At 41.0% G+C, this 16,356-nt stretch overlaps 1 protein-coding gene across 1 annotated transcript; it reads right to left on the bottom strand.

The window, feature by feature from the left end:
- Positions 1 to 11,834: 11,834 nt before the first annotated feature.
- On the bottom strand, positions 11,835 to 14,014 carry LOC125465870 (growth arrest and DNA damage-inducible protein GADD45 beta-like). Its single transcript, XM_048559806.2, has 4 exons — positions 13,788 to 14,014; positions 13,528 to 13,629; positions 13,162 to 13,375; positions 11,835 to 12,827 (listed from the first exon to the last, which is right to left on the bottom strand). Exons 1-4 carry the CDS (start codon positions 13,829 to 13,831, stop codon positions 12,714 to 12,716), a joined length of 474 nt encoding a protein of 157 aa, XP_048415763.1. The 5' UTR covers positions 13,832 to 14,014; the 3' UTR covers positions 11,835 to 12,713.
- Between the last annotated feature and the right edge of the window lie 2,342 nt (positions 14,015 to 16,356).

Raw genomic sequence — 16,356 nt, 5'->3', positions numbered from 1 at the left:
AGGCTGCAGACATTTGGATTTGGCTAACAGATAGTCATGGTACTGAGGAACATGATTCATTGTTAAAAGTTCTGTCATTCTTCAGATGTTCAGGTACATTCTGATGAATGTAAGAACATGTCATGATGCTATTTGGAGAAGAGAATTTCCTGAGGTCCTGGCTAACATGCCTCCTGCAACTACAACCTCCAAAAAGAAATGATCTGACCATTCATCATATTTGTTGATCATGGAAGCTTGCTGAGTGTAACTTTGGCTAAGTTGCCTAGAAACAACAAATAACAATTCATTGGATATAAAGCTTTTTAAGATTATGCCCCGCGGACATGCTAAATAAAGGCAATATTTATTTATAGAAAACATTTGACTATGATTTCTTTCACAATTTCTCCAGAGTTCCTGAGATAAATTTGGGATGCTGGAAGTAACCCAGGGACTCACAGGGAAGGAAGTGTTGCTTGCACGTAATAAATCAACATAGAGGGACAGGATTGTTTCATTAACTAATGACTCCAGTGAAATTTAAATCTGGAAAAATAATTTCCATTGATTGAATTAGGAGCTGCTTAATACAGAAAAAGTAAAATGTTGCTGCATTTTACAGGGAGAAGTTTAACAAATGAGTGTCATTTATTCGTAGTATCAATATCAAACAAGAAGTGAATAACTATGTTGTAATTCACATTCTTCTGATACTCAATTCAATTACTTTTTAAATGTGAAAACTTGGCATTGTACAAAACATTCATCATTCTACCTAAATATAAGCACTTACGATGATGTTGTTTAATAGAGTAGATAGAGTGAAAATGTTTCCACTTGCAAAGAAGGTTGTACAGGACAGTCATCAATAAAAGCAGAAGAAAATTCAGGAAAAAATTGCCTTTACACAGAGAGTGGTAATTATGTGGAACTTGTTACTGAAAGGCTTGGTTGAAGCAAATAGCTGAAATCCATTTAAGATTAATTAACCACCTTGAAGGTGATTCAGAAATAACAAGATTATGTTGATAGTGTTAGATGAAATGAAGTTGGACAAGGTTTGAGTGAAATAGAAACAACTAGAATAACTCGTGGGGTTGAATGATCTGCTTCTGTGTTTAATTTTAGTCACAATATTGACCATGAAAACAGCTACTAAACTATACATAAGAAATGAAAGATCATAAATAGCTCAATCTACTAGTCTTTAGTTTTATATTATCCATTAGCTTCTTTCAATTCGATCAACATGACCAGCTGATCAAAATAACCATTGCTCCAGCATATAACTTCCAAACATGATCCAAACATTGAATTTTCTAATGTCCAGTTTACTTTTCCTCTTTCTTTCCTTCATTCCTGAAGCCATCATCTTCAACATTGGATTCAGGATTTCCTGGGCACCAGGCTGGCCTTCAAGTGACTCATTCAAGTGGCCAATATCAATGTTTGATCCTGGAAGGTGTGCCCAGATAAGTATGCAAGGGGTATTACCACGACTGATCCCCTTATACACAAGTGAAATTTCCAAAAAAATGGTCAGGAGACTAAACCTGTAGATTCCACTCCTCACTTGAGTAAATTTTTTGTTATGTCACCTCCATTAACATTTGAGTGAGATTGTAGACTAGAGACCCAGCCTAGGACATCCCTCACTTATTCAATATCTCTTACACAGGTCTGAGTCAAGTGTTTGATAATGCTTCTGTGAAGCTCTTTGGGAGGTTTTACTCAATTAAAGACCTATGTGAACATATCTTGAAGATGGAAATTGCAGATCTGTGTTATTGAAGGAAAATTAAATTGAATGCAAAGTGCTAACTCACACTTAAACAAAGGATAATGCCATTAACTTTTGTTCTTTATTTTTGTCCTTTGAAGTCTCCTTTATGTCACTCGTGAGGTATTGTTTCAGTTCCTTTCTCATTTTGAGTCAATTGCCACTCCCCATGACATCTATACATGAAGATACATTCCCGTAAATTGATGACACCAAGGTGAGCCTTGAGTTTGAAACATTATGGTGATGGATCTCCATCTCTCACTTAAGAGAATGACTCTAATGTGTGCAACTATAGGCCATAAACAGCCAAAGTGCTTGTTGTTGCTGCTGTTCTTGTATACAGCTTCAGGTGGAGGCTTCAGCTCTGTTGGACTGGTGGAAGCCCTTTTCCAATTTATGACTTCTTTCCTGATATCCAGTAACTTGTGAAGCACTTGGTAACCCATGAAGGATGAGTATTAATGAGTATTAATGATATTAATGAGTATTAAGCCCAAATAAAGATCTAATCTTTACAGAGATCATCTTTTTTGTACCATCTATCTAAAGTCAATTCTAAAGCACCAATAAGTCAGGAAAGACTGGGTTAATGTACCAGTGACTAAAGTTGAATCTGGCAACTTCTAATCTGTTACATTGAGCAATTCACTTTCTTTACCATCAGGAAACTTGTTTATTTTTAATTGGGCCATTGCCAAATGTAAGCTTATGATGTTAGTTCCTATGTTGAGGGTGGAGTATGCAGTTACTGCCTGAGCTGCAGTACTGTGTTAGGCACAGTGTTTAATTATATTCTAATAGTTTTTCTTTAAAAATATTACTTCCTCTGCAATAATAAGGAGAAAATGCTGGAAATGTTCAATGGCCCAAATCTTCCAATCTGGGGAGAGGCCTCCGACTCAACTCCATAGCTGGGAGCTTAAACTTCTGGTTGCTAGTTTGATGGTGCCTGAATTATTCCATGATTCCAAGAACACTGGAATCAGATGGCCAGAGTCATGTAAATTTCAGGTGTTTGCCCTGGTTTGTACATGGATTTACTTAGAGTTCAGTAGTACTATTTGGTGTGAATCTGGTAACAACAGCAATTTGGCAGTATTCACACCCCACCCCTGACAAACCAGCAATGCTCACCATTTCCCTCCCCAACGGGGCAATATTCACCTCCCCCAAACCAGCACTGTTAAGCAATAATCCAGCCCCCAACGCAACAATGTTCTTTACCCACTCACACCAGAACAGTGCTCAAGTAATCGTTTAACACAATGTTATTTATCATATATTAATATATTACTTTTTGCTGTGTTTCTTACATTACAACAGTGACTGCACTTTTAAAGTATTTAATTGAATGGATAACACGCTCATTCTGAATCAGTTTGTTGTAGGATTCAAGCCCATTAAAGATACCTGAGCACAAAACCTAGGGTGACACTTTAGTGCTGTGCTGAGGGAGTGCTGCACCATGACAAGTGCCACTTGAAGGGGGATGTTAAACTGTTGCCCTGTCTGCTCTTTCTGTTGGACATAATTTGAAGAATGATTAACCACTATTCGGGGAAGAATAGGAGACTTTTCACTGGAATCCTGGTCAGTAATTATACCTCAGGCAACCTCACTAAAATCTTTGAAAACAAAGTGTGGAGCTGGATGAACACAGCAGGCCAAGCAGCATCTCAGGAGCACAAAAGCTGATGTTTTGGGCCTAGACCCTTCATCAGAGAGGGGGATGGGGAGAGGGAACTGGAATAAATAGGGAGAGAGGGGGAGGCGGATCGAAGATGGAGAGAAAAGAAGATAGGTGGAGAGAGTATAGGTGGGGAGGTAGGGAGGGGATAGGTCAGTCCAGGGAAGATGGACAGGTCAAGGAGGCGGGATGAGGTGGTAGGTAGGAAATGCACGTGCAGCTTGAAGTGGGAGGAAGGGATGGGTGAGAGGAAGAACCGGTTAGGGAAGCAGAGACAGGTTGGACTGGTTTTGGGATGCAGTGGGGGGAGGGGACGAGCTGGGCTGGTTTTGCGATGCAGTGGGGAGAGGGGAAGAACTGGGCTGGTTTTGGGATGCAGTAGTGGAAGGAGAGCTTTTGAAGCTGGTGAAGTCCATGTTGATACCATTGGGCTGCAGGATTCCCAAGCGGAATATGAGTTGCTGTTCCTGCAACGTTCGGGTGGCATCATTGTGGCACTGCAGGAGGCCCATGATGGACATGTCGTCTGAGGAATGGGAGGGGGAGTTGGAATGGTTCACAACTGGGAGGTGCAGTTGTTTGTTGCGAACCGAGCGGAGGTGTTCTGCAAAGTGGTCCCCAAGCCTCCGCTTGGTTTTGCCAATGTAGAGGAAGCCACACCGGGTGCAATGGATACAATATACCACATTGGCAGATGTGCAGGTGAACATCTGTTTGATACGGAAGGTCATCCTGGGGCCTGGGATGAGGGTGAGGGAGGAGGTGTGGGGGCAAGTGTAGCACTTACTGCGGTTGCAGGGGAAGGTGGTGGGTGTAGTGGGGTTGGAGGGGAGTGTGAAGTGGACAAGGGAGTCGCAGAGAGAGTGGTCTCTCTGGAAGGCAGACAAGGGTGGGAGATGGAAAAATGGCTTGGAGTGGTGGGGTCGGATTGTAGATGGCGGAAGTGTCGGAGGATGTTACGTTGTATCCGGAGGTTGGTGGGGTGGTATGTGAGGATGAGGTGGATCCTCTGGGGGCGGTTGTGGCGGGGGCGGGGTGTGAGGGATGTGTTGCAGGAAATGCGGGAGACGCGTCTTCCCTGGACTGACCTATCCCCTCCCTACCTCCCCACCTATACAGTCTGTCTCTGCTTCCCTAACCTGTTCTTCCTCTCACCCATCCCTTTCTCCCCCCTCAAGCTGCACCTCCATCTCCTACCTACCACCTCATCCCGCCTCCTTGACCTGTCCATCTTCCCTGGACTGACCTATCCCCTCCCTACTTCCCAACCTATACTCTCCTCTCTACCTATCTTGTTTTCTCTCCATCTTCGGTCCGCATCCCCCTCTCTCCCTGTTTATTCCAGTTCCCTCTCCCCATCCCCCTCTCTGATGAAGGGTCTAGGCCCGAAACGTCAGCTTTTGAGCTCCTGAGGTGCTGCTTGGCCTGCTGTGTTCATCCAGCTCCACACTTTGTTATCTTGGATTCTCCAGCATCTGCAGTTCCCATTGTCACTAAAATCTTTGCCTGTATACTGCCTTGGAACATCTTGATGTTGTGAAAGTTCCTATATAAATGCAAATTTACTTCTGGCACTAAGCATTAGATAAAAGCTCATTGAATTGAAGGCAAATTGAAACTCAGATTCTCTATCTACAGATGTGCACTAGAGTCATTAATCTGTCTCTATGATAAGTAAATGTTTCACTTTCGAGCCCAGTGGAATCTTAGAATTTTAGGGGAGACTAGGACTGTAATATAAAGTTGTATCAGTGATAATGGGAACTGCAGATTCTGTAGAATCCAAGATAACAAAGTGTGAAGCTGGATGAACACAGCAGGCCAAGCAGCATCTCAGGAGCACAAAAGCTGACGTTTCGGGCCTAGACCCTTCATCAGAGAGCTGTCTGATGAAGGGTCTAGGCCCGAAACGTCAGCTTTTGTGCTCCTGAGATGCTGCTTGGCCTGCTGTGTTCATCCAACTTCACACTTTGCTATCTGTAATATAAAGTTATCAGCTCTGCATTGCAAGGCTATGTGCAAAAAATGGGACAACTTTCTTTGTGAGATGGACTGAATGGCTTCCTTCAATGCTGTAGAATACTGTTTACTTTGAAATCCTCAGTTACTGGCCAATTTGCATATTTGTAACCAGTTGTAACCACATTTTTACAAGTTCACTCCTTATAATTTAAAGCAAATGTAAAATTAGCAAAGTAATTCCCAGTATTTCCAAGAACTGCTGTTGACTATGTCAAAACAGTTTTTATAACCTTTTTTGGAAAGTTGTAAACTGAATGTGTGAGCTCAGCTCTGCATTCTGCTGGGTGTGTATATATGTGACTTGCATTGTAATCACTCCCATTACATGGAATTTGCTTCTCAGAATAAACTCTCTGCTTCAATATTTTATTGCCCCAAATCAATGGACTAGTTGTACTAAAGCTCCAGGCTAATGTTCTGGGCAGTGATGGCAGTGATTTCAAATTGCCCCATGACAGCTGGTGGAATTTCAATTCAAATAAAGCTGAAATGAAAGGTTAGTCCTAGTAATGGTGACCGTAACAACTATCACTAATTATCATTAAAAAAAACCATCTGGTTAACTGATGACCTTTAGGGAGGCCAATCTACTGGCCTTACCTGGTCTGCCATATATGTGACTTTCAGATCTATAGCAATGTGTTTGCCTTTTGAAATGGACTAAGAACCCACTCAGTTCAAGGGAAACTAAGGTTGGGCAGCAAAAGCTAGCCTTGTTAATGTGGTCAACATCCTATGAAAGAATAAAGGAAAACAAATCTCACTTTATAACTCCTCTTAAGCCAAAACTTCTCCCTAATCTAAACCTGACTGTAAAACTGTTAAATCTTATTCTGATATAAAAAACTCATCTTAATCCTCTTGCTCATTATGATCTTATCTTTACCCCTAAATCAGTGTCTAACTTTAATCAGTAAACAAACCATTGATCTAACACAGGGTGCTCATCGATACTTTTAACAAATCTGTTCAGATGCTTTATGGCACCCACTCTGGAATAGGTGAAACTTGAACCTGGGCTTGCTGGCTTAGAGGTAGGGACATTGACAGTAGTTGCTTGTATTGGTGCAGCTGTATAATGATGAGACTGAAACAACCTTCTCGGAGAGGTTGATGTATGTATAAATGCATGGTCAAGCATATCCTTGTCTGTTCTGAGGTCTCTCTGCATCAGCGAGCAGGACACAACAAACAAACAGGGACATTGCTACATGCAGTTGCAGTTGCTCGTGCAAACATTATCTAATACTGTCTTTTCCCTCAGTTTCAATGACTGGTTAGTGCGCTAATGGTGCCTGCAAAATAACTGAATGCAAATGGGGCCACGCAGTATAACCTTGGGGATAGAGGGAGAAAAAGGTTAGAGGGACACAATGATATATTGAATGGGTAAAAAGATGAAACTGTTGCGTGCCAGCAATATAGTTAGATTAGGTTGCCTAAACAATGATTTCTTTAGAGTAACAGTGAGTGCAGATACAGTCAGACTCTTGCTCTTTATGTACTTTCTGTGAAATTTGTCTCACATCCTGTTCTAGTTATTCCTTCTCCTGGAGTAGATCAGATCTGAAAATTCTGGCACAGATGGAAGAAGTAGAAAATAACTTTGACTAAGTTCCCAGTTCAGACCCAGTTGCTTTACATGTGTGCTATTCTGACTTAAACCCCAAGTCTACTTTCACATCAATAAAAATGTCAATATTTGTCATCTCTTTCAGTCCTAAATATAAAATATACTCAAATATTTTGTTTTAAAAAGGCAGTGGTGTTATGAAGGGTTTTGTGATTATGTCAGTTTTTCTCAGAAAAATTTCTGATAGGGACTCCCCCATGACTCAGTGAGTTTATCCAGTGAATAGGTAAACTGAAAAATCAAAAAGGTCCCAAATTTGATTCTTAATCTCTATTGTGTTAGTCTCAGAGGAAAGGTGTTAAGAGGTACTAAAATGTACTTCAAAACTCTAAGATTAAGGAAAAGGTTAAGAGTTCCTATCCATTATCAATGCTCAGGATCTTTCCTAACAGAGGAATGGCATGTAAGGGAAAAACATTTCCTACTAATGCCTCTGCAGGGGAATTTTCGACTGTTAAGGTACTCGTGTGACCACAGGATGAGATATTGAAAGGTGGGGGTGTCAATTAGTTCATTTAGCTGGTTTTTGATGCAGAGTAATGCTAGCAGTCCAAAGATGCGAAGGTTAGGTGGATTAGTCGTAGTAAATGTGGGGCTAGTGTAATCAGGTGGGTGGTGTGTCTGGGTGGGATGTTGTTCAGACGGTCAGTGTAAACCTGAAGAGTTGAATTTCCTCTATCTCCACTGTAGGGATTCTATGAACACTGCAGATTCAACTGCTGTGCTAAGGAAACCATGAAGGCCACCTTCTCAACTGAGGCGTGGAGATTCTCAGGCTGAATTCACCATCAGTCATATTTAGTAACATTCACTTTTCACTAAAAGGTACCAGCACTTATCTACTGAGAAGTCAGGATGCAGAGGAGAGGAAACGAAGCTAAAAGATTTTCAAAAATCATAAAAAGAAATTGGCTGACTTATTTTTTGTATGCGATCCTACATCCATTTTTAAGTCTGGAGCCCTACTTTACATGGGTAGGGCATGAAATAATTGGCATTCCAGAATCCAAATGCTTCGTAATCTGAGATATACTGCACTCTGCAACTGCCATGTGCTTTACATATAATTGAAATAAATGCAACAGCTGAGGCTACTGGTCATTCCATAATATCTATTCTTGCAAAAATCAGTAATTGCTCTTCTGCAAATTGTTAAATTGTACAAATAACTAATTTCTTTGAAAATACCTCCTTTAAAGGTCAAGCAAATTCAGAAATGAGTAAACACCAAGCTGTATGTTATTTGAGCAAGTTTCAACTTTCATTTCAGTTATTGTTTTCTGTAGAAATACTGAAACGCCCACATTTCTCAGATAGCCTTTTTAAAAATATGACTCATCACATTTTAAAAGACCTCTTTTTAACAATTTTGTATTGATGGTTATCATTTACCATTATTATAAGGAGCTTGAAGGATTTGCGCCAGTCATGAGGGAATTGTTTAGGTTCTGTTTCAAAGTTTTTTCCACACTTTTCTCATTTCTGCACATGACGCGGTATAGAGGGGTTAATGGCAGTATCATTCCCTCCAGCTCCTTGCCCATTTTAATTCCTCTAAATGTGTGAAATTAGAACGTGACTTGACAGCCAATGCAACCACAAAGACCATTAATGTAACAGATTCTGCGCACTTTTTGAAGAAGGGCAGGGGAGTCTATTCTGGCCAATATTTAGCCTTCAACCAGCATTACTAAAGCAAAGTTTCTGGTCATTGATGCATTGCTGGGACCTTGCTATGTGCACATTGGCTGCCACATTTCCTACATGATAAAAGCCAGTACACTTGAAAAGTTGGTTGCAAAGCACTTTAGAATGTTCTAATGTCACAAAACATTTTACAATATTCTTTTGCTCAATTTACCTTTTACATAATGTCTAGACATTTAAGTTTCAGCAGGCGATGATGGACAGCAAACAGGGATGTGTAATTTATTTTTGTTGACATGTCTAATGAGATACATGTGAGATAGCTTATCAGATCAGGGTGGACCTTTGAAGTGTACATATACGCACTGGCTAGACTCTGGTAGTTAGTGACTAATGAGGTAGTAAGCTGATCTATTCAGACAAATATCTGACAAACTATAATCCTGTCAGTTCTCTGAAGAGTTGTGTCTCAGCAGTCGACACAATGATCAGTGTCAACAAAATATCACTGTTAATCAATTCAATAAATTGCAAATTCCCAGTCCAACCATAGAATTCCAACTGGGAAGCCGCTTCCGTTGCATAGCATTCCAGCTTCAAACATACCATTTAAGAGCCTTTCATATTGATTGCCCTTTTAAGTCAGATTTTGTGAACCATACTCCCTGAATTTAAGTTGTTAGATCTGCTTTGTGTATGCTGGTGGCATTCATCATCGACCAGGCCTTGAATCAGGAGAGACCTTGATCCAAATAACTCAGTTGCTGCTTCCATAGTTATCCAGCCCCATCATGGATTTTGTGAGGGATGGTGAGACATTGCACTTTCACCTCCTGAGTCACTTAGTTGTGGATTTATACCCCTTTAGAGATTACAGCACAAAACCTAAGTTCAGATTTTTAGTGTAGAGCCCTGTCCAAGGTATTTTTTTAATACAAAGACACTAAACCAAGACCCGTTTGCTCTCTCAGGTGCATGTGAAAGAGTACACAATTTGAAGAAGAGCAGATCCAGTATGGGCTGATGTTTCCCCTCACTGAGGAGGCTAAACCTTGGTATTACAATTTCAGATGAAGAGGTCAGTCATTTAAGACTGAGCTATTGAGAAATTTTTTTATTCAGAAGTTATAGATCTTCTGTATTCTTTGTCCTCAGGGCTGTGAAGGCTGAGTTGTGAGGAGTGATTGTTTATAAAATAATGATATAGATAGAGTGAATGTCTTTTCCCTGGGGTAGAGGATTTCAAGACTAGAGGGCATATTTTTAAGGTGAGAGGTGAGAGATTTAAAAAAGACATGAGAGGCAAATACATAGAGGGTGATTCACATGTGGAATGAACTTCCTGAGGAGGTGGTGGAATATAGTATGATTATAATGTTTAAAAGATGTTTGGATAATTACATGAATAGGAAAGGTTTGGAGGGATATGGGCCAGGAGCAGGCGGGTGGGACTAGTTCATTTTGGGATTATGTTTGGCATGGACTAGTTGGATCAAAGGGTCTGTTTCCATGCTGTACGATTTTAGATTAGGGGATTCAACTGATATGGAAATACTGCAGGAATGTGGAGCTCAGGTATAAGATCATATTGAATGGATCAGCAGATTCAAAGGGCCAAATGGCCTAATTTTGCTTCTTTTTAGATTCTTGCAGGCATCGTAAAAATTTGCATTTATGTTTACTGGGTAAGTTTTCCCACTTCAAATGGACTTGAGTTTCCAGATCAATGGCCCATTGAACTATCTGGAGACTTTGCAATTCTAAAGCAATATTTGATTGTTGGTTTGAAACATACCAGTAGACCATTCAGCCCTACTCCATTTTATATGATCATGGCTTTTCCACTATGTCAATGCAGACAGCCACTATTGTTGGCACCCCTGCAGTTTGTAAAGAAGATACATTGGGTGACATCTGAGTTGGGGACCTCTGTTATCATGAGCCCCGATCACAGGGCTGAAAAATATTATTCCTCACTGATCCTGCCAACTGGGACTGGTAGTTCAGAGGAAAATCTGAAGTTTGCAAGGTTGCACTCTTACACTGAATTTTCTCTGACCAATAGAATTTCTGCCAAGTTCCACAAAATGTATTTTGAACACTGTCAATTTAAAAGATTGACTCTTTGAATAAGTTAACAATTATCATGCAGGAAAACACATCTATATTCACAGGTACTTGGACTGTGACCCAAAGATTTTCAAAACAGTAGAGCAACATACTTAACATTTACTCCTGGCTCTGCATTGCTCATCAGAAAAATTGCTCACCATCAGTTTTATTTTCACAGTCAAAACAACTGTACAGAAGTGATATTTTAGTGACTGCTTTTTTTCTGCTACAATTTGAAAATACCTTGGAGCCAGCTTTGCATCATGAGTACCTCCTTGAGAAGGCTGTTATTTGTTGAGAGTCCCAAACACCATCACCAATTCCACATCCAAATTGTAACATTAATACATTATAGTTTAGCTTCCCATTGGGAGTTGGCTGAACACAGGAATCATTGAAGTCCAATACATCTGCTTTGTCAATTCAAAAGCAAATACATTTACATGAAGGTGTCTTGATGAATTAGCTGTTCCCACCACCTTTAAACTACAGGATTCTTGTCTATATATTGAAACACCAAGAAGCCCACAACTCCAATCAGGAGTGCATTGGGAAAGTTATAACTGGAATTAAAATGGTCTACAAAATGAAGCCATTAATTCACTTTGCAGGAAGGTGTGAAGCTGCAGTTAAGTCATTGATTTAAATTTTGAATCAAACAGAGCAGCTTTGACAAAAATCTGGCCTCCATTGCCAAAACTACAGTTGTAATTTTCTTGACATGGCTAAAAGTGAAAATCTGATTAATTTTGCGTATCCAAAGGTCAAACGGCAGACTGAAACAGTAAAAGCTTGGTGTTTTTTTTTGATGATCAAACTCTAAACCAGGCATGTACAATCCTGAGCTGTTAATTAGCTTTTCAAAGTGTTGTTTGCTGCCAACTATTAAGAAAAAAAATCAAGTATTTCATCCCACTTCTCCAAAGCAGTGGATGTTATGACAAGGAGAAAAAAGTCAGACGAGTATATACTTTTAAATGTTAAAATATTTATTGTAATGTAATAGAAATGAGGTTTTTTTACATAAATCAAGAAAAAAGAGAGGAAATCACAACGTTATAAATAAGACGCTGAAAAATACTACATTTCAGATCAATAGTTTAGAATTAAATTGCACGATGCCCGTTACATAACATTGGGGTTCTATGCAAAACATCCCAGTATTGAAGCTAAGTGCAACAGTCCAATTAACATTTGCTGCAAATCCCCTTGGTGTACAAAGGAAACAGTACAGGTAACTCGTGTGGGGGGGAGCTAGCTCCCTTTAAGAAATGCAAACAGCTCCAAAATGCAGTTCCAGTGCAAGCTCGCACGTTCCGCCTGCAGTAGGACGCGGATAAAAGACTCCATCAGTCATGGAGAGGGGGCGAGGCCGGCCGGCCAACCACTGTTTAAAACAAAACCGTCCATCTATCCTCCACACCAGGATTATAGTCCTGTTGTACTCTAGTCTTCACAGATCCTTTCTTCCACTTTCTGCATCAGTCCAGTCTATTATCAAAAAAAATCTAGATACAAAAGAGCCCTGCTTCGAAAATCTCTCCTTCATTCCATTTCCAAATCGGGTTTCGACACCTCCAGTCCAGCTCCTCCTCTGCAGCTGTCTTCTCGGTTCCGGGAGCGGATTGCAATCCACTCGCCGCTCTAAAAAACAGCCAAGTTTCCGCCGGGTATGCCGTCTTCTTTACCTTTTCTCTCTTTTTAAAAAATAAAACAAAAAAATGCCTTTGCAAACATGATTTTTCCTCATCCACCCGCATCTTTTTGTAGAAGAAAACGGCATACATTTCTCATTTAATTAAAGACGCTTCTTCTCAGCTTCCTTTTCTTCAGCTGGTTTGAAACCTTCAGCGTTCTTGCAGGGACACGGTAGGAACCCACTGGTTCTTGTTTCTACTTTCCTCGCAATAGCTTCCGACTTCCTCCAACGCCTCACATTTCCAAACATCAGTATGAGAGTTCTGGAAATAGAACGAAAAAAAACCCGATTAAACATCGCGTCAGCGACAACAGCACGTCAATTCCAGTCAGTTGTACCCGCCCAAACGCTGTCGTTTCGTTTTACGACAAATTGCAAGATTAACCCCTGAAATGCCAGAATCGACTAAATACCATTGTAACAATTTGAAGAAAGATTAGCAATCTGATCCGGATTGATGCCGTTAGAGATCTCGGATGCACAAGTTATTTACTATTACAATGTTTAAGTCGGAGAGATATTAATAGTGTCTACACCGTAGATTTTTGCAGCGCACTGTAGCTCGGGGATGGAGGGAAGAAACAGGCTATTCTTACCGTAACTAGCATGCAGTGCATGTCCCGGGGTTCAGCAGTCTCGTCCCCAGACTCCAGAAGTTCTTCCAAGCGCTTGACTCCCCGCAACCGCACGATGTTTATGTCGTTCTCGCAGCAGAAAGCCTGGATCAGGGTGAAATGGATCTGCAAGGCGATGTCGCCTTCATCTTCCTCATCGGCCGCCAGCAGACACAGGACTACACTGTCCGGGTCACTGCATATGGGACAGGAGTAGAACGGGCGATTAGAATCACGATGCACAACAAAAATCTGAAAGTCAATGGATGCTAAATCGCAGTTTTTAAGTTGTTGTTCGCAACTAGTTCCAGTTGTTATGAAGGTTAAAAAAAACCGTTCAATACTTACACATTCATTAACTTCGCCGACTCGTAAACCCCAACAGTTAGGTAGCCCTGGCGTTGTGCTGTCACCAACAATTTTTCTAAAGCTTGATCAATTGGCTGCATTCTGGATAGAGATGAAAATATATATACTTACAACATATTCATTTTAAAAAATAGAGTCTGCAAACTACATAACCTACGGATATAGATTATCTATACGCGATCCTTTCCGCTTGATCTCATTAAGACCAACTACAAACGATCGATTTTCTAGCAACTTACTTTTTGCTAGTGTTGTCAGTTCCAGTAATATCTTCCAGAGTCATGTTGTTGTAATTAAATCCAAGGTAAAAAACACAGCCCTCGGGTTCAAGACTCCAGTGATAAGTCTCCTTCGCTGTAACGTTCTACCACTGACTGTAACAATCCTCCAAAGCTCGAGATCCGCATTCAAACGACACTGCACTCTATTCTCTGCTTCGTTCTGCGACTCTTCGGCGGCGTTCACTGCTTTTAAAAGGTTACATGCCGCCCACCGGCTCATCTGCATACGGCTCTCGCGATTGGCTCTTCCGACCGGCGATTAATATTAAACGTCCTCCACAGGGGAGCCCAGATGGCGTATTTTCTGGGAATTTTCTTGTTTCTCTCCCTTCGTATTTTTTTCTCCCTCTCGATGACTCAGTTTCGCGTGCTACAAGGCATTATGAAGCTGCCAGTCGTGTCCGTATTGGAATGAATCTTCTAGAATAAAACCACACAGTTGCAATGTAAAATTAGATAATGATAATGCTGAGCTGTCTGGTAGTTCCCATCCAAGAGCCCTGATACTATTTATTAGTCACACAGCCGCATTCATCGCCAACTTAATGCAATTCAAAACTTTTTTTTGCATTTAATATTTGAGCTAAAACATCTTGTCTGCAAATTGTCATAATTGCCTCAAATTGTTCGAAGTTAATTGCAAGCTCTTGGCGAAAAAGGTTGAGACATTAACAAGCTTCATAAGTTTGCATCAATTTGCATTTTTAAGAATGTCATTTTATTGAGCGAGATCAAAATCTGAAGTTTTGTGCAGCACACTGTCTTGCAGGTTTCGAGTGTGGATTGCAGGTGACACTAAATATTAAATCTTGTGTAACGGCTGTTATAAACTGCCCTGGTTGGTGCACCAGGAAATGTAATATGCTTCGCTGTTCTAAATTTCAAAACATAACTAAATGTACTTTACTTCTTAATAGTACACTCAGTCCGAGATTAAAAGCAAATAGAACCAGTTGGAAATAGAATCTGTTTCTCTTCTCTCTAGTTTCCGACGGGGAATATTTCGCGTACGTAACAAGTTTTCCAGTTGAGTGGAAACTCCGCCTGCCAACCGCCGAGCGCATAAACAAATCATATACTACACAAGCAATAATTTATCTGCAGCAGCTAAATGCACTTTCCAAAAGTGAACAGATATAAAATAAACGGGAAAATTAGGAAATGCTTTGCAAAGTCACTGTGTACAGCCGTAGCCTTCGTTTCTGGGAAGTTTTGCAATGAGCCTGATTGTTTACGGGTATCCTTTGGCACCTAGGGCAGTCTGTGATTAAGGAAAAACATATCTGCCACTAAATTTGTTGGAAAATTAGATGCAATCAACATCTTCGTTGTATTCGTGACTGTATCTATTCTTCGAATCTATTCATTTGCAGAGATCTGGTATGTTCACATGTAACGTTCAGTCGTATGTTAACATGTTGAAACTCATAGGATTGGTGCTTTGTGAAATTACAGACAACCTCAGAAATGGTTGGAATTCCAAACAATGCACCTTCCTTGGCCTCTCCACACCCCGAAAGTCGTTAAGAAAAACGAACACAGCTTGTAAACAAAATCAGAAATAAATATACGTACAATGGGCAACCTTAAAACTAATCAAAGGGCGCCGTCTGGCGAGCTTGTTGCCTGCTACTCCCTCTGACATGAGTTCACTGGTTCCACCTGGCGTTCAACTGAAGGAAAACGAATAACTTGCACCATACAAATTGTAACTTTCCAACATCATGTTATTTAGGGGCAGAGATAATGTGAACTGCAGATGCTGGAGAATCCAAGACAACAGTGTGAAGCTGGATGAACACAGCAGGCCAAGCAGCATCTCAGGAGCACAAAAGCTGACGAGTTCATCCAGCTTCACACATGTTATTTAGGGGCAGCGTTTTGCCAGTTCGAAGACCAATTCACATTATAAGGTTTCAAAATAAATGAATATACTTAAAGTAACGATGACTTGAAATGCAACATTTCAAAAGTTAATGCTTCCTACATTACAACGGTGATTACGCTTCATAAGTACTTCATTGGTTGTAAACTGATTTGAGAGGTCCACAGGTGATGAAAGATACTTTGTCAATGAAGGGAGGACTCTAGTGATGTAGTGGTAGTTCTCCAACTCTGAGCTTCAAAATCTCCCCTTCCCCCACCGCATCCCAAAACCAGCCCTGTTCGTCCCCTCCCCCCACTGCACCACACAACCAGCCCAGCTCTTCCCCTCCACCCACTGCATCCCAAAACCAGTCCAACCTGTCTCTGCCTCCATAACCTGTTCTTCCTCTCACCCATCCCTTCCTCCCACCTCAAGCCGCACCTCCATCTCCTACCTAATAACCTCATCCCACCTCCTTGACTTGTCCGTCTTCCCTGGACTGACCTATCCCCTCCCTATCTCCCCACCTATACTCTCCTCTCCACCTATCTTCTTTTCTCTCCATCTTCGGTCCGCCTCCCCCTCTCTCCCTATTTATTCCAGAACCCTCACCCCATCCCACTCTCTGATGAAGGGTCTAGGCCCGAAACGTCAGCTTTT

This window comes from Stegostoma tigrinum, chromosome 30 (assembly GCF_030684315.1).
Source record: "Stegostoma tigrinum isolate sSteTig4 chromosome 30, sSteTig4.hap1, whole genome shotgun sequence".
Lineage (NCBI taxonomy): Eukaryota > Metazoa > Chordata > Chondrichthyes > Orectolobiformes > Stegostomatidae > Stegostoma > Stegostoma tigrinum.
The sequence above is the reverse complement of the archived record's forward strand: the minus strand, read 5'-3'. Positions and strand labels throughout refer to the sequence as shown.